The sequence below is a fragment of the Chrysemys picta genome, chromosome 3 (genome assembly GCF_011386835.1).
Source record: "Chrysemys picta bellii isolate R12L10 chromosome 3, ASM1138683v2, whole genome shotgun sequence".
NCBI lineage: Eukaryota > Metazoa > Chordata > Testudines > Emydidae > Chrysemys > Chrysemys picta.
Window position 1 is genome coordinate 171036832 of NC_088793.1, and position 18414 is coordinate 171055245.

Below are 18414 nucleotides of genomic sequence, written 5' to 3' on the forward strand. Positions count from 1 at the left end.
TGGCATGATTCTTCTCATTATGTAAGTTCATCAAGAGTAAAACCACAGTTCATCCTTCCTCTTTCCATACTGAGTTTGTCTCCTGATTACTATGCAGTATGTTCCACCTACGTACAAGGGGAAACCTTCCACATCAACTCCAAATTCTCCTGGCAGCCATTTCTCAAAAAACCTGTGGTGTACTTTCATCCTCTCTTTCCTCCAGTAAGTAAATTGTGTAGCCTTTGTCTTGACTTTTCAGTAGTTCTTAACATCTGCAACAGTACTAATCTGTGATTTCACAGGATTTGTGTGTTGCTCTAATTTGTCCATTTATTTAGCTATTCATTTTCCTCTCAGGAATCTACTACACAGCTCTCTCACTCTGCTAGGCTCTTGCAGTGCCAAAGGGCTGGTAGTACTTTGAAATCAAGTTTAGCAGGATAGTTAAGTGTTTAATTGGTTCTGTTATCTCTTTTCCAGCTTGCATGCCTTTGTTGTAGGCTTATGATGAATTGCAAAGAAAAAAAAGTGAGGTTGCACTTATGAGCTCTGCTCTCTTATGATGCCCCAGAATGCATATTTTCCACAGCATTTTGCACACCAGAATGTATAAAACAAAATAATTAAAGAGATCAAGACATTTGGAAACCATGCCATATATGGAAAACATGAAAGTTGCCAGAGCCCTGTGGATCATCTCCATGGTCCAGCAGAGGGTTTTTTTTTTTTTTTTTTTTTTTTGTTGCATTGATATAGAATGAGTAATGCTGGGTCGTAACGGCGTTAAGTTGGTCTGGAGCATTTTGAAGGATCTACAAAGTTTTCTATTATTTGTTATGTGCTGGAGGCCTCTCCTATTCCAGTTAGTTCAGTGAATGGAATTTTTATTTCTAACTTTGCCTACCTTCATGTATGTTCAATTTTCATTTCCCCTTTTTCTGATATAAATGTTTGGCTTAACATACTACCTTCTTACCAGAAAATCAGGAATGGAAAGAAGTTCATATGTGCAGTTTGGCAGAGGTTAACATTGCTGTTGAAAAACTTACCCTTCTACATTTCCTGAATTTAATCTTTGTATTAGCACGTTTTTTACATTGTGTACGTTTGTACGTGTCCCATTTCTCATTTCCTACTTGTGACTATTACAATCACAGATAGCATGAAGCTGAGAAATATTGCGATTACATACCTTTGCCAACATACAAAGCAGCATTTTGTAGTTACAGATGTAGAGTTTTGTTCCCTTTCATTGAAGTGGGAGGCATATGTATTGCAAAGCTGGATTTTTGGGATGTGGAATGTCTGGGATGGAAACCCAGAGTGTGACATGATTTTCACTTCATGGAGAGTCATACCACATATCAGTATATGTTATATCTTTTTCTCACATTTCCATACAGTTGCCATGTCTAGTTGGCAGCCAGTTTCAAGCGGAGTGCCCCAAGGGTCGATCCTGGGGCCAGTTTTGTTTAATATCTTTATTAATGATCTGGAGGATGGTGTGGACTGCACTCTCAACAACTTTGCAGATGACACTAAACTGGGAGGCGTGGTAGATACACTGGAGGGTAGGGATCGGATACAGAGAGACCTAGACAAATTAGAGGATTGGGCCAAAAAAAACCAGATGAGGTTCAACAAGGACAAGTGCAGAGTCCTGCACTTAGGACGGAAGAATCCTATGCACTGCTACACACTAGGGACCGAATGGCTAGGTAGCAGTTCTGCAGAAAAGGACCTGGGGTCACAGTGGACGAGAAGCTGGATATGAGTCAACAGTGTGCCCTTGTTGCCAAGAAGGCTAATGGGATTTTGGGCTGTATAAGTAGGGGCATTGCCAGCAGATAGAGGAACGTGATCGTTCCCCTTTATTCGACATTGGTGAGGCCTCATGTGGATTACTGTGTCCAGTTTTGGGCCCCACACTACAAGAAGGATGTGGAAAAATTGGAAAGAGTCCAGCGGAGGGCAACAAAAATGATTAGGGGTCTGGAGCACATGACTTATGAGGAGAGGCTGAGGGAACTGGGATTGTTTAGTCTCCAGAAGAGAAGAATGAGGGGGGATTTGATAGCTTCTTTCAACTACCTGAAGGGGGGTTCCAAAGGGGATGGAGCTCGGCTGTTCTCAGTAGTGGCAGATGACAGAACAAGGAGCAATGGTCTCAAGTTGCAGTGGGGGAGGTCTAGGTTGGATATTAGGGAACACTATTTCACTAGGAGGGTGGTGAAGCACTGGAATGCATTACCTAGGGAGGTGGTGGAATCTCCTTCCTTGGAGGTTTTTAAGGTCCGGCTTGACAAAGCCCTGGCTGGGATGATTTAGTTAGGAATTGGTCCTGCTTTGAGCAGGGGGTTGGACTAGATGACCTCCTGAGGTCCCTTCCAACCCTGATATTCTATGATTCTATGATTTTCCAGGATGTGGTGTTCAGTTAAACACAATGAAAGATATTTTTAAAAATATGTTAACAGTTTGTAATGATGTACTCTTCGATTACTTACGTATAATGTTTCCCAGTATATATCTGTCAGAAATAGAAAAGTTTGAATGTATAGACAAGTGTATAACCATTCATAAGTTTATAGACACAAAATCCCACCAGAGAATGTTAGAAATCCACAATATGTCTGTCAGTGCTGGATTTTACATTTGAATGTGAATTAGCTTTCTTAAAATGTGTAAAATCACATGAGGTAGACCACTCTCTATTGACTGTTTATCAGAGGAGGCCCATCTACCTTTTTTGTTCTCAGTACATGAAATATATCGTGCTTGTAAAATGTGCTCCTGATATGTTAGATTCAGACAGTAGGATGCAAATAACTGGTGTATTTGGTAAGATTAATACCATGCTACCATTTTCATTCTAATTGAGAACGGACATATTAGCAAAGCATGTCCTGCATAATATACTTTTTGGAAGGGCAGTAGAATTCCAAGAACAATAGTTTTGTTTGCAGCCTGGTTCTAGCCTCTGAAAAACACAGGTTATTTCACCTTTTGATGATGCTATGCATGTTAACATTTGCGATCAGATGCCTTGTAAATCTTGGTGATTTTTGGTTTTGATTCAGATTTATAGATTCAAATCTTCTTGTGAGAGTTTTGTGTTCTCTATCTTTTTGCACAGTTTTGTAAAGGACTGTGGTGGGTTAAAGCCCAGTTCTGTTCTGCCCAAACAGATGCCCACAGAGCTCTTGTTGAAGTCAAGGCAAATGGAATGGGCATATTTGAGGACATAAATGTATTCTTGGAGTATAACATAAAAGTGAACCATAAGTAATAGGGGCCCTACTGATTAAAGTGGCTTGGCACATGTGTTCACTGCGGGGAAAAGATGTGCCCAAGCAGGGAAGCACCAAAGGATCCAGCCCATGCACATTAAAGCACACCACAGGGAGTCTGGTTGGATGGGTGTGTTCTGAGGGAGAGAGGAGAGTTTATCCATGGCATGTGGCCAGGGATTCCAAGTAGTTCCACACACCATGGATAACCTCCCCAACCCCAAAGAATGCAGATCACCCATACAATTGGGCTGCCTGTGGTGGGCCTCACCATTGCGCAGTGGAGTACCCTGGTTCTGCTGCATTTTGGGACTTTTGAACCCATGAATGAGGTGGGATGGGCAAGGTTTAGGCTTAACTCTGTATTCTCCATAGCAGTATGCTTACCCATTGCTTCTCTACTTTGCTGTACAAATAACACATTGAGCTTGTCCTTGCACCCATTGTGAAAAATGTCTGAAAGCGCTGGCATTGTTTCAGCCTCATGCAGAGCTGTCACGTTCTGGGTTGCAGTCCAGACCAGTGAGGGGTTGTCATCACCTGCTTCATAACTCTGGGTGCCTCAAATGTTCTGCTGCTGTGGCTCAACCCTGGGTGTCAACAGCCAGTAGATTAGCATGGAGTATCCTGAGTGTTTGCGTGCTGTGCCGCCCTGGTTCTGCACTCTTGCCCCAGCAGCCTGCCTACAACGCAATAGCCCCACTCTAGTCACTATCACCCAGTTATCGTATGCAGGGGTGACCCCAACACACTCTCAGTCCTCAAGTTCTCCAGATCTGTCAACCCTGAAGTGTCTAGGCCTCTTGTGGAACACTCAGAGAAATAATAAGGTTTGTTTGCTCCTCTAAAGAGACAAAATACAGTTTATCACTTTAACACAAATCAGCACTGGCATGGTTTAGATTTAAAGTAAGACAAGTTTATTAACAAGAGAAGATAGGATTTTAAGTGAGTTCAAGTGAAAAGGATAGAGTTAGAAATGATTACAAGCAAATAAAAATGAAAAATGCTTTCTAGAAGAGATTAAAACTTAACAAAACTACAGTCTTGATACAAGAGAAGAATTTTTTCACAGTAGCCATATTAAAATAGTGCTTGTAGCTATGCTTGACTCAAATGAATTTAATTGGGAAATTAATATGACTTTTTGTGTGCCATCAACTTATTTATTAAATTGCAAGAACTATAACTGGTTAACAGAGAATAAGAGTCATTGTTTTAATAGTATGAACAAAGTGGTTGCTCTGAGTAAAAAGTGGGGCCAGAAATAATTTAATAAAGATTTTCCAAAATCATGTCAATGGGCTGAGAGTAGTCTGCAGTGTTTTCTATTTTGAGGCATATTCAAAATAGAAAAATAACATAATAGCATTTAATTGCTGAATTTGTTTGAGTGTAACATTAATTTTTGCTGTGGTTGGGAAGCAATTTTAAAAAATACAATGGATAGTGGAACCATCTTATCAAGTTTTATTAAGCTCCTTTATTCTATACTTTGTGTTGATACTTTTTCTAAGCTAGTTAAAATGCTAATTTTAGGCTAGATCTTTCTTTGTGATATTGCAATATTAAATTTTAAATGGTAACTGCTGATTAATTAACTCTTATTATATTTAAAGTACAGTATATTATTTAAGCATGGTTTAAGAAGTGCACAAAGAGCAACCTTGTAAATACGTGTTTTATCCCATTTACCTTTTTGACAGGAGAATTAGATGACAGAGAGCAGGCAAAGCTGGAAGTAAAAGTATGGGATCCAGATAGTCCCCTTACTGATCGTCAGATTGACCAGTTTTTAGTTGTAGCACGGTAAGCTTGAAATCCTCTAATCCCAGAAAAATACTTTTTTCTCCTATAAACCCTGTAGACCATTGACTGCTTATTCCCCTATCTGTTGTTCCAGAACTTGTTTAACGTTCTATGTTTATCTTGCAGTTAGGTAAGAGAAAACCATTAGAATGGAACATGATGCATGTCTATTTTAAAGTAAATTATATAGGAAAGGAATATATTTCTGAATTGCTTCCAGACTTCATACATTTGCAGATCTTGGCAGAGTTCGATGGAGGGCATAAGCCCCTTCTTAAAATTTTAATGTTAATATTCTTTTCCAACTCCACTTGCTCCTCAGAATAAATGAAGCAGGATTTCAGCACTACCTTTTTAGTCTGGTACTGTAATATTTGAAATTGCTGAATGTAACAAAGATTAAGATTATAATTCAAGCAAATGTAAACAAATGGAATGACTGAAGAACTTGTGACATTTGCATGTAATCCAACTGTCACATACACTGCAATTATTTTCAGTGAATAGCAGAAGATTTTGAAGTATACCACAATAATTCATTACTATGTCCTACTCTTCATTAGGGAAAAACTCTGGTTGGGTAGTATCATAAACTAGCATACTCTTAGGATATGTCTATACTGCAGCTGGGAGCGTGCCTCTCAGGCTGAGTACAGAGGCTGTATTTGAATTACAGTGCTAAAAATAGCACTGTGAATGTTATGGCAGGGGCAGCAGCACAGGATAGCCATCAGAGTACAAACTCACCTGATCTCCTGGGTTCATACTGAGGTGGCCAGCCTGAATCGCCACATCCACACTGCTATTTTTAGCATGTTAGTTCAAGAAGAGCTAGCGCATGTTTTTCTGCTTGGTCTAGGAGGCTCTCTCCCAGGTGCAGTGTAGACATATCCTCGGAGGCCTGTGACAAAGCCCTGTTGAAGTTCAGATATGCCCTTTTTCAAACATTTTTAGATAGATTTCTGAAACTTCTACTCTTTCAAAAACAGTGACGTTTTCCATTGAAAGAGTAAAACCATTACTCTCATACAGTCTCTTTTCCCTGTCCTATAATAAATACTTACAGTAAACCTTATTGCTCCACCTACTACAAACTAAGGAAGCAGAGGACTACTTGTCAATGCTAGTGTAAAGGCACCAGCCTCCCTTCTTCCCTCTCAGTAATTTTGCTTCTCTATTCTGAAAGCAGAGTGCAGCCCTACATCTTTTTAGTCTAAGAACCTTAATTTCTCTTCTTCCCAGTTCTTTCTTATCTTCTTTCTGGACAACATGTGTCTGGAGAAGGAAAATCAGAGGGAGAGGAAGGCAGAGAGGAGCTCTGCGTTCAATTCCATAGCCTGTGCCATGTAGGGAAATGGGCTTGTGGGTCACACCTCCCTCTGATCTCAGATGCTAGCTCATCTAAGATCAGTCCTCCTCTGATCAGTAAATGTATACTGTTCCTTTGACACATCTCTCCTCCATGTATTGCTTCTTGCTTGCACAGCAGCATATTGCTCTTGCCAGCAAGTAGATCCACTAGCAAGCTGGAGAGATGGAAGTTTGAAGCTGAATCCCTTCAGAAGATCATGCTGCCTTATCTCCGCTGAGCAGACCCCCTTGGGGAAGCCGAAGAGATGCAAGGCGGAGTATGAGCAACTTCAGAAGGGCATGCTACTGTACTTCCCTGCACCTCGTGCACTTCTTGGGAGATTACATTGTTGCTGGGTCAGAACTTGACCCCATTCACTTTGGAGTTGATAAGTCCCTGTGTGGAAGGTTTCCATTGTGGTGGGGGTGTCTTTTGGGGATGCCAGTTTTTCTCATCTATTTAAGATCTTTTAGGCTGCTATCTCCATTGGTCTCCCAATGGGAAATGGATTCCCCCGGACTATTAGGGAAGTCTTCTCTGCTTTAGCATTTAGACATTTGATCTTTGTCTGATCTGAAGAGATTTTCTTCTGTTTTACTTTAGAAGATCATCTTTCCAGTCAAAAGAGACTAGATGTGCGAGTGCCAATTAATAGCAGTGAGTCAGCTTGAGTATTTCCCCACAGGAGAAGATTGCTGTCTCACTGACAATTTCCTCTGTTAGCAGAGCTCATCTTAGGGGAGCACATTAGTTCCCTAGAGAGATACTTTTCTCTGTCCTATAGTGCACACAGTAGTAAGCAGTAAAAGATTTTCCTTTGCTTTTCCATAAGCTGGAGTCAGTTTCAATTACATTACATTACGTTTTCAGATGCTGGAGCTTTTAATCTTCCCTGTCTCTAATAGGCTAGCCCAGAGATTCTCAACTTGGGGGTCATGGATACCTTGCATTTCCTATACTCTTAAATGGTACAGAGATCCTGACTAAATCCAGCAAAATGGGAGTGGGGGTTCCAGTATGGACAAAGGTTGAGAACCACAGGGCTGACTTATATGATCAGATCTATTCACTTTCACTTTGTAGTAGTTCAGTTTAGATTTCATCCCTTGCATATTAAGAGTTCTAGTTTTTTTTTTTTTATATACATTTGCCTTTTTGGTACATTCCACTTTTGTAAATATATTTTGGGGTGCAGTAAAACTGCAAGTCACCAAGGACCCCCAGGACTTATGAGTCTTTCTCCCTTCATCCAGCAAGGATTGGTCAATCTTTCAAGAGAGCCATTCTCTCAGCCGTGTGATCGGTCCAGCCATTTGTAGTCTCCTCTTTCTCATCTCCAACTAAAAGAGGGTTTTGAAGATTAGTTAAGGTACTCTTTATGCAGCATCGGTATTTTAGTGGCTCTCTGCCTCAACTCTATTCTCCAGTTCCTGTTAAATGAAAATTTCATACTTACCATTGCTTAGTTCCGTTTCCCATAAGGCAAATTCACCTCATCTGTGTTTTCTTATTTGTTACATCCATTTAAAAGTTAGAATGGGGAAAGAGTGGAAAATTACTTACCAGTATTCTATTTACTTTAGTTCTCTTCTTTCCTTCTGCATCCTTTCCACCTACCTTCTGCATTTTGTTCTTAGACACTTCTACCTCAGACAAGAAACAAAACTAAACAAGAGAAAATTGAATTTTTCACCTTCTAAAAGGAGATATAATGCCAACTGTATGGATTTGTCTTACGATGAGAGATTAAGTGTTGCTTCCTCAACTATGAACGTTCCATTTATCATCTTCAAAAAAGAAATCCATATATTCAGTAAAATATAATGAAGTACAATATTTAAAATGTGCGGTTAAGTAGTGGTGGTAATTGCTACTATTGAACATAGCCAGAGCTCTGTTCTTGCAGGGTAATTAAATATACATACTTCTATACTGTATGTGGGTTTTCTGCTGAATATAGTCAATAGGAATACACGTGACTCCCAATGTTGTTGTTTAGAAAATTGCCTGTTCAGTACAATTAATACTGGTATAGTTTTGGATTCTATTCAGATAGGGAAAATCAGAGGAATTGACGAGGAAATTAAACTATTGGCAGAGATGCGGGGTAAAATTGTATAACTGTGGTGGGTTCTCTAGGGGGGAAGATTGTGAGGACCAATCCAGTGTCCCCCAAAACAAGAAGGTGTTTGTCACAAGGATGAGTAAGAGTACCTAGTGACAGCCACATGGTTTGGAAATAAGAGAAATGGGTTCACTGCAAGTTCTATAATCTATCAGTAATTCTGTTTCTTCTGCCCACCCACTGTACCTGACATTAACGCTGGTCTGTCTTTGTAGATTTTACAGCGCTGGATATCATCTTGGCTAAAAAATGACTAATTTGCATATGTAGACTGAATTTACACCCTCTTTGTGCACCTCCCCTACAGAATTTGAGCCATTGCCTAAATTTAATTCCTTCCTTCCTTCCTTCCTTCACTGTAACGTCTAGTGCAGAGATTCTTTCCTCCTTTTCATTGAAATTAGAGAAGAGGGTGGGGCCATAATAGTGTTTTAAGTGATGTCTTATGAATTTAAGCCATTTCCATTTTTCAGATATTTTCCCCTCTTTAAATGAAAGTGATTCAGATTTACCATATGTCCCCTATTCATTTTCCTAGCAAAACTGCTGAGACTGCAACGTGATATGTATCAGATATTCCATATAATACTTCGCTTTTCTTTGTTCCAAAGACCCCAGCCCATTCCTCTTCCCGGCGAAGAATAACAGTGGACAACTTTCCTTCTGTTCAGCAGTCATTTCCCAAGCACTTTAAACTTTTGGAGGTTGAAAAAAGTGTCAGGAAGTGGGAGTAATGAAGCACAGCTCTGTACCTACAATTAGTTGCTTTAGAAATGACAAGAAAAATTAATCTTCTGGAAAAGCAGCATTTTATTATCAATATACTCTGCATGTCACATTCTGCTCTATCCAATAGTTGAAAGACTCTGGGGCCTTTGTCCAACTTTAATTATCATTGTGCTGGTAGCATATGTCTGCGTTAAAAAGTATTCTAAGACTTAAATAAATTGAAACTCCCTGGAATTAAGGAAAGGAGCATGGATCTTAACTGGCTGCTTATAGATTGGTTGTATAGGCAAAGATAAAAGATGCCCTTCTATAGGTTCATTTGTGACTCTTGGGAAATGGGGTATTGACATAATAAGGCAAACAAAAGAACAAACACTTCCTTAATGACTGGGCACTGTCTAAGAAGCTAAGGTGGGTTGAACCCCATAACTATGCTTAGATCCTTTGGCCCAAAGGCTGGGCCTGGGGTATGTTTCATACATGTATAAATGTATTTTGAGAACTACTGTGAGCTCTCAGACAACCTTGTATAGGCCTGAAAGATGACATGTTTTAACTGGGCTTGGCGGAATTCGATTTTTATTTTTGTATAATTGCTACAGATAAATCAGTGTTTCTTTTTAAGCTTTTTTTTAATCCATTTAAATTTTCACCATTATGCAAAAGTATCAGCTTTTAAGCATTTTTTCTCCAATTTTTATCAATGTAAATTTTCACAGTTCCAGGAAATTATACGAAGGTCAGACAATAATTAAATAATGACAGTAGAGGTTGAAATTCAGAGAGTTAAAGCTTTATAACCGTTAAAACACAAATTGTCAACATCACATGTCAAAATATACATAATAAATATCCTTAAATCAAACTGAAACTTCTCTTGCCAAAGTCTCTAATGACCTCTTCCTAGCCAAAGCTCAGAATCAGTACTCTGTCCTGATCCTCCTTAACCTACCAGCTGCCTTGAACACCATCAACCTTTCTCTTCTTGAAATCTTGTCCTCCCTTGGCTTCCATAACTCTGTCCTCTCCTTGTTCTCCTACCTCTCAAATGGTTCCTTCAGCTTGTCCTTTGGAAGATCCTCCTGATGCCCCTCCCCCTTCAACTTTCTGTGGGGTTTCCTTTATTCGCATCTCTTCTCCCCCTTCACATAATCTCTGGATAATTTCATCCACAAACACAAATTAAACTTTATCCTACCTCCTTCTGTTCAAACTAAAATCTCAGCCTGTCTCTCTGACATCCTCTCGCAGATATCTAGCTGTCAGCTCAAGATCAACATGGCTAAAACAGACCTCTTAATCTCCTCCTCACCCTCAAGCCTTCTCCCCATCTCTGTTCTCTGTCACCGTAGACAACACCACCATTCTGCCTGTCATTCAGGCTCATAATCTGGGTTTCATCTTTGACTCAGACCTCTATATATCCTTACCTCCAGGGTATGTCTAAATCTTACTGAAGTTGTATGCACTGTAGTTGTAGCCGGGTCAGTTCCAGGATATTAGAGAGCCAAAATGGGTGAGGTAATATCTTTTATTGGACCACGTCTGTTGGTGAGAGAGACAAGCTTCCAAGCCACACAGAGCTTTTGTAAGCTTTTGAAAGAGTTCTGTGTGGCTTGGAAGCTTGTCTCCGTCACCAACAGAAGTTGGTCCAATAAAAGATATTACCTCACTCACCTTGTCACTCTTATATCCTGGGATTGACACACTCTACAACTTCACTGCATGCAACAATGGAAGATACTGAATGTAGCTGTCTGAAATGGAAACTCCGCAATGAGAAAAAAGAAACAAAAACTTAACAGTGACGACTACTTCCTGAGCAAATGCAAGAAACAATACATCATCCTTAGGGGTCTCACCGTCTACAATGGACTTCAGAGAAACGGAGGAACCACTTACTGCACCTCACATACCTCGGAAAGGACTACCTCAAACAGGAAATCACCACCTGCTCCCCACACACTGGAAGAAAAAAACCCAGGAAAGTTACCTGGAAGTGATGAAAGAAATCTAAAACAACTATCAAAAAAACCTGACAACAGCCATCCAACACCAAAAACAAAAAGTGGAACCAATTACAGCTACTCCACAGAACACCACCTCCAGGGGAAACCATGGCACCGGTGCCCCCACATGGCACCCAAATATCATCAAATTATCAACACTACCCCGCAATGGGGATGAATTATCTGTACTCTCTAAGGCAGTGTTTTTCAAAGTACAGTTCGTGACCTAGTACTGGGTCGCACTGCTGATTCAAATTATAGTGATCTTTGCCGCACAGCAGCTCTAAAGGGCCACGCAGCAGGGACCTCGAGAGAAGTAGGGGGTGGGCTGGAACTGGAGAGGGGAGCAAGTTGGGGCTTGCAGGGCTGCTGTGGGCCTCTTCCCCGGCCCCGGAGCTCGCTGCTGCCAGCGGGGAGAGAGGGACCCTTCCCCTGGAGCTCCGTGCTGCTTGCTGGCAGGGAGAGATAGGGGCCCCTCCCCTGGAGCTAGCTGCTGCCGGCGGGAGAGGGCTGGGTGGAGTCCTCTGGCCCCAGCTCTGGGGCAGCCTGCTTGCACCCCAAACTCCTCATCCCTGGCCCCGCCCCAGAGCCTGCACCCCCTGCCAGAGCCCTCACCTCCCCGCATTCCAACCCTCTGCCGCAGCCCTGAGCCCCCTCCTGCATCCTGAACTCCTCATCCCCAGATCCACCCTAGAGCCCTCACCCCCACATCCCGCCCTCTGCCCTACCCTGGGCCACTTCCCACACTCCGAAGCCCTCAGCCCCGCCGCATTAATTTTGTTATGTGCACCAATATAGAGGTGATTTGTCACACATCACCTCTATATTGGTCCACATAACAAGATTCATTCCACACATGAGTGGGAAAAATTAGAGGGAACACTGATTACAACATCATTAGAATAATATTACAATTATACATGCATAACATCATGTTTCTGGTATTTGCATAGAGTTGCATCTTACACCTACTGTGTTTTACGCACTACTCACGTGGACAATACAGTTTGAGTATAATCCCGTACATTGCTTTTCCGATCCGCCCCCTGCTGTGTGGAGACTCAGATTTTTGCATGATTTTTGATAAACCCCCCAAAAGTTGGAAAATATGGATCATTTTGTAATAAGAAAAAGAAGTTTGGAAACACAACCATCAAATCCATCAACATCTGCAAGGGGAAGTGTAAGTACGTCATGCAGAACAGAAAATTCTAGCAGTAAAAATGAATAGGCTGCTTCCACCTCATCTGAACAGCCAACTAAAAAGAAAAAATCATGGCCGAAGCAGTACAGTGCTAAAGCAAACCAAGAACCAAAGCCCCACTGTGTTGTTTGCACCGAAGTGCTTGCAAACAAGAGTCTAAAGCCAGCAAAGTTGAGGAGAAATTTAGAAACAAAACATACGGGACTCATGGATAAACCATTGGACTATTTTCAAAGGAAGCAATGGGAACTTAACTTATCAGGTCAGGTTCTCAGCTGGTCAACCACCTTGAACGATAAAGCACAACTGGCATTGTATTTGGTTGCATATCGTGTGGCAAAAGCGAAAATGGCCTATACAGTGGCTGAAAAAGTTATTCTTCCAGCATCTGTGGATATGGTGTGGACACTTTTGATGAGAAGTCTGCTGAAAAATGGAAAAGTATTCCTCTCAGTGATAACACAGTGTCTCGGTGAATACATGATATTGCAGAGAAGTTGGAAGCTCAACTTGTAGCGCTGTTACAGTCAGTCGGGGATTTTGCTATACTACTTGACAAAAGTACTGATATTTCGGATTGCGCAACGCTGTTAATTTATGTGACGTACGTATGGCAAGATGATTTTAAGGAGTATTTGCTGTGTTGTCTGACCCTACCAACAAATACAATGAGGGCACAGATATTTGACTGCGTAGGTGGAAAATACAAACTGAAATGGGGTAACTGCAAAGGAATAACTAGTGACGGTGCAGCAAATATGACCGGAAAGAACAGTGGAGTTGTGAAAAAAATCTGTGAGGCAGCTGGCAATGACATTGTTTGGAATCATTGTTTCATTCACTGCGAAGCTTTGGCATCCAGGGGTATTCCTCCTGATCTTATGACAGTACTGAAAAAAGCAGTCAAAATCGTAAACTTCATTAAAGGGGGCTCACTTAACAGCAGGCTTTTAGAAGCGCTATGCTCAGACATGGGAGAACACATGCATTTTTTCACACTGAAGCAAGGTGGCTGTCGCGGGGCAGAGTGCTTACCTTGGTGTATGAACTCAGGAACGAGATTCGTGTTTTTTTGGTGGTGAAAGAGTCTAACTTTGTTTGACAATGACAGTTGGTTAATAAAGTCATACCTTGCTGCCATTTTCTCGATTTTTAAATTAACTAAACTTGATGTTACAAAGAAGATGCAATGATTTGTTTCAACATTGTGAAGAGATACAAATAATTCAAAAGTCATTGGCACTGTGGCAAGCATGTCTGAAAAGTAATTGGCCCAGCTACTACATGTTCCCAACACTGTTACAACACATTGAGGAAAATAACACCAGTGAGGAAAAAGTGAATGAAATGAAAACTATCATACAGTTACATCTTGCTGCTCTGTCTGTCTGTTTTAGTCGCTATTTCCCAATAAACAAGTTTGAATATTTGAATGAAAAACTCTGGGTGAAAGATCCTTTTGCTTTCAAAAACCCTGAGGCAACAATGGAGCTAAATCTGGGGCCTAGCAAGAGAATGAACTGCTGCATCTCACCTGTGATAATACTCTGAGAACACGGCACAAGTCAATACACTTGTCATCATTATGGATCAGTGTTCCAAAGAATATCCACTGCTAAGTAAAGTACGTGTGCTCTTGTTGCTGCCTTTCACAACAACCTACATGTGTGAAGTGGGATTTTCAGCTATGACAAGATTAAAAAACAAAGAAAGAAACTGAATGAACAGTGGACCTGATATGCAGGTAGCCCTTTCATCCTGTGATCCTGATCCTCTAGTCAAAAGATATAATTATGTTGGGTCACGGGCATCAACAATTTTCTTCAACTGGGTCATGAGAAAAGAAGTTTGAAAACCACTGCTCTAAGCGACTGAACTCCTGATACCATACTAAAGTTGAGAAACAGAAGAATTTTTCCACCATCTACACCTCAAAGAATTCTTTCACAACAATGACACCATCACTCACAATTACCACATCCCTACAGACAATCATAAGAAAAAAGAATCCTCTGACTGGATACCATGGAGCTACTTGTCTTCACTTCCATGGCCTTTCATGGTGTGCATATCCCCACCCTACATCTCTCTCATTCACTATCAAAATGTCAACTCCTGCCTCTGATTCGCCAACAATACCTGCCTCCATCACCCCTTTGATAGATTTTCAAACAAGATTGGAAGCTCTCTGAGGCAGGGGACCATCTTTTTGTCCTTTGTTTGCACAGTGCCTAGCACAGTGGGGTCCTGGTCCATGATGAGGGCTGCTAGGCACGACATTAATCCAAATAATAAATGTATTTGAAACTAACTTATTTTTTTAAAACTGTCTAATTTCAAGTTGACTGTTTTACTTTTAGTTTGGTGAAATGATTGGGAAGTAATGCATAGTTAATATTAAATAATGAATAATTTAATTAGTAAATTATTTGATGACACTTACATTATATGGTCCAATATTTCATGACCTGCCACGCTACAAATATTTTGGCAGACTAGTTCTTCGAAGAACTAGTCCTGGATCAGTAATCAGAAAGAAAACTTCAATCCCTGCAGTGCTGTGAATAACCCCTCTCTAGCAATGGATATTTTTAAGTTTTGCTGAGTTTTCCCTAGCTTTATCAAACAAAATACAATCTTTTGAATAGCAGAAACATGCCTAAATCCTAGACTGTGACACCATCGTATCTTAAACTGTTTCTTGTCCTTCTGCTGCAGTCTCTTTTTAAGTGTCCTAGAGAATGCCTTCTCCGTTCAGAATACATCAAATAAACAAAGCAAGAAAAAACTATTTAAAGTATTCCTGATCCTTTGGTCCAGCACAGAAAGCTCTTACACCTATTTAGCAAAGTATGATATTTGTATGAAGAATTACCCCCTCGCACTCCTCCCTTTTTGGGGGGAGGGAGGATGCGGCTATTATATGCTATCCAATCAGGGGTAGTTACCCTATTTTTTAATCTAAAATCACAGTACACTTGAATTACTCTGAGCAGCTGATCTGCTTTATTGGTTTATCACTAATATGGTTTCGCATATATTGTTTTTCTTTCACAGTTTCTTTATTGTTTTGATATTTTGCATTGGGCATATTGCTGTTAAATGCTACATTTATAGTTCCCTTGAAGTTATCTCTGAGACAAGACAATGTTGGGGCGGGGGGGGGGGGGGCGGGAAGCATGTTAATTAGGGATGTACTTGTTCTGACTTCACTGGCAGAACAGTGAGGAGAGCATTTGAAACCCAAGCCTAGAGCACGGGGAAGCCATTATAACACTGCAAGCCAATGCAGGGATATGGTATTATCACAGTGCATCATTTGTTTTCCCATAGGTATTCAGGCTATTTAATGGGTGTGTTCCGAATTAAGACAGTACCTGACTTACTCTGCCTACCACTGAAATACTGCTATCTTTGGGTTCATGTTAGTTGTTTGAGTGCACAGCAACATTACAAAATAATTTAGAATAGAAAATGAAGAAGAATGTGCATACAGTTGAAACTACAAGGGAAAATTAGGTGGAGTGTGAACACCACAGTTGGAATTTGTCGTGGATACTTGGGCTGTCCCCATTACTTTTAAAGAAATACTTTAAAGACCTGGAAGATCGTTTCTGCAGTGCCCCATAACACCTTGCTGTCGCATTAATTTAGTACTGATGAAAAGGAAGAGTGCTACATACTTAATGAGCAACACTGCTTCTACACTCCCTGGGTATTTACTGTAGCCCTAGTATTCAAGCAAAAACATACATTTTCTTCTTGTTTTACGTATGTGACTCCACGGTTAATGCATATGTAGGCTGGGGTGAATTCCAAAATGAATTTCAGCAGCATTCAACACTGCTACCAATTTTGTATCTTATTTTTTATTTCTCTTGCAGCAAGGTAAAGAGATTTTGAGTCATGTTGGTTGGTGGCATGTGTTATAGAATTAATTTCAAATGTTTATGGTGTTAAATGCACTTTTTGGTCATATTGTAGAAAAGTACAAGCAAACTCATAAAAGTGAACATTTATGAATTTTATGTTCACCATCTCTGCATTTTTAAGTGGAAAATATAAAAATTAAATGACACCACTGAATTGTCAGGAGTCATTAGCTAAGCACCTGGAACTGGAGTTTGTTAAAGTGCTAAACCAGTTTTTGACAGCAGTAGCCTCTTCTGCAAGCACAGAAAGAATATTGTTTTGAAGCTGAAAGATTGATTGGGAGTTGTCTTCCAGTCTAATAATTAAAAATGAGGAGGAAGGCGTTGATCAGTTTTAAAAATCTGAAGGACAACCTAAGTAACTTAGAAAAGACTCAGGTGAGTAGGAACTTTAGTTCCAATCACTTTCATATAGGCATATTTGAAAATGTTCCCAGGCTGACCTGAAATGCTCCACCAGCACTGTGCTCTTCACAGCACCATTCTCCATCCCCAATGCTGCGGAAGAAGCATAAGAATAATAGCGCTGAAAGAGGATGCTCTTCAGCGCCGAAGAGGGACAAGCGGGGAATGACCAGCATAGTGAGACCTGTGCGGGAACACTCATCCTCCCCAGAGCCACTGTTGGCTCCGGTGACTCTGCCTAGAGTACCAATTCCAGTCCGAGACCTGCCTCCAACTCCTGGGAGTGGCCGTGGGACCACATGCCAGCGGACCCCTTCAACCTCGGAGGCTTTCCAGGTAACAAAGGACCTGACATTCCTCTTGATCCTGCCGATCCTTCACGGCCCACTGACAGCAAGGTGACCAGGGATCGAAGGGAACAAGGGGTGGAGAGCTCCACAGCAGTACCGTCCAGGGGCAAGCCCGCCATGGTCCCGATATAACGATCTCCGGCCTGTCGCTGGTCCCTTGTTCCCCAAGCAAGTTCTGTGCAGCCATGGTCTTCAAGGGAAGAATCCTCTTTGGAGTCCAAAGGAGAATCATTAGCTTCACCTAAGACCTACTGGTACACAGCCTACACACGAGACTTCGGTATCGGCCCCCTGGCCAACACATGGCCACTGGCCAATGCAGTGATGGTATTGAAACCCATGGGGGTTTGCCCTGGTACTGGGTCTCCCTTCTCACAGCTCATACTTGATGCTGTCTGAGAGGCGAACCACTGTTTTATCCCATCCAGCACCAGACCGTGACTCCAGTACTGACCCTGGTGCCGATGTCTAAGAAATGGCCCCAGTGGACATGGTGCAGGTGGAGGAAGAGGAGGCAGCCCTTGTCATCCACGGACGAGGCAGTCGCAGGCCCTAGGGTATGTCTACACTACAGGATTAATCCGAATGTACAGAATTCGAATTTTGGAAACAGATTGTATAAAGTCGAATGTATGCGGCCACACTAAGCACATTAATTCGGCGGTGTGCGTCCATGTACCGGGGCTAGCGTCGATTTCCGGAGCATTGCACTGTGGGTAGTTATCCCATAGCTATCCCATAGTTCCTGCAGTCTCCCCCCCCGCCCATTGGAATTCTGGATTGAGATCCCAGTGCCTGATGGGGCAAAACAATGTCGCAGGTGGTTCTGGGTACAGCTTCACCCCTCCCTCCATGAAAGCAACGTCAGAAAACCGTTGCATGCCTTTTTTCCTGGGTGAACACAGCAGACGCCATACCACGGCAAGCATGGAGCCCGCTCATCTCAAGACAGCAGTCATGAACATCGTAAACACCTCGCGCATTATCGTGCAGTTTATGCTGAACGAGGCAAGGAGGAGGCGGCGACGGTAGCGTGGTGACGAGAGTGATGAGGACATGGACACGGACACAGAATTCTCTCAAACCGCGGGTCCTGGCACTTTGGAGATCATGTTGTTGATGGGGCAGGTTCTATCTGTGGAACGCTGATTCTGGGCCCGGGAAACAAGCACAGACTGGTGGGACGGCATAGTATTGCAGGTGTAGGACGATTCCCAGTGGCTGCGAA

The 18414-nt window shown here is 41.7% G+C and overlaps 1 protein-coding gene across 7 annotated transcripts in view; it reads left to right on the forward strand.

Annotated features, from left to right (window-relative positions):
* Positions 1–18414, forward strand: part of MTA3 (metastasis associated 1 family member 3) — a 262904-nt gene that overhangs the window by 85994 nt on the left and 158496 nt on the right. For all 7 annotated transcript variants that reach the window (XR_010599913.1, XR_256380.5, XR_256379.5 and 4 more), the window contains exon 7: positions 4979–5081. Coding sequence is in view for 4 of the 7 variants with exons in the window: in XM_065589544.1 (XP_065445616.1) it covers positions 4979–5081 (103 nt within the window). In the remaining 3 variants the exon portion in view is untranslated. The remainder of the gene's footprint in view (positions 1–4978; positions 5082–18414) is intronic.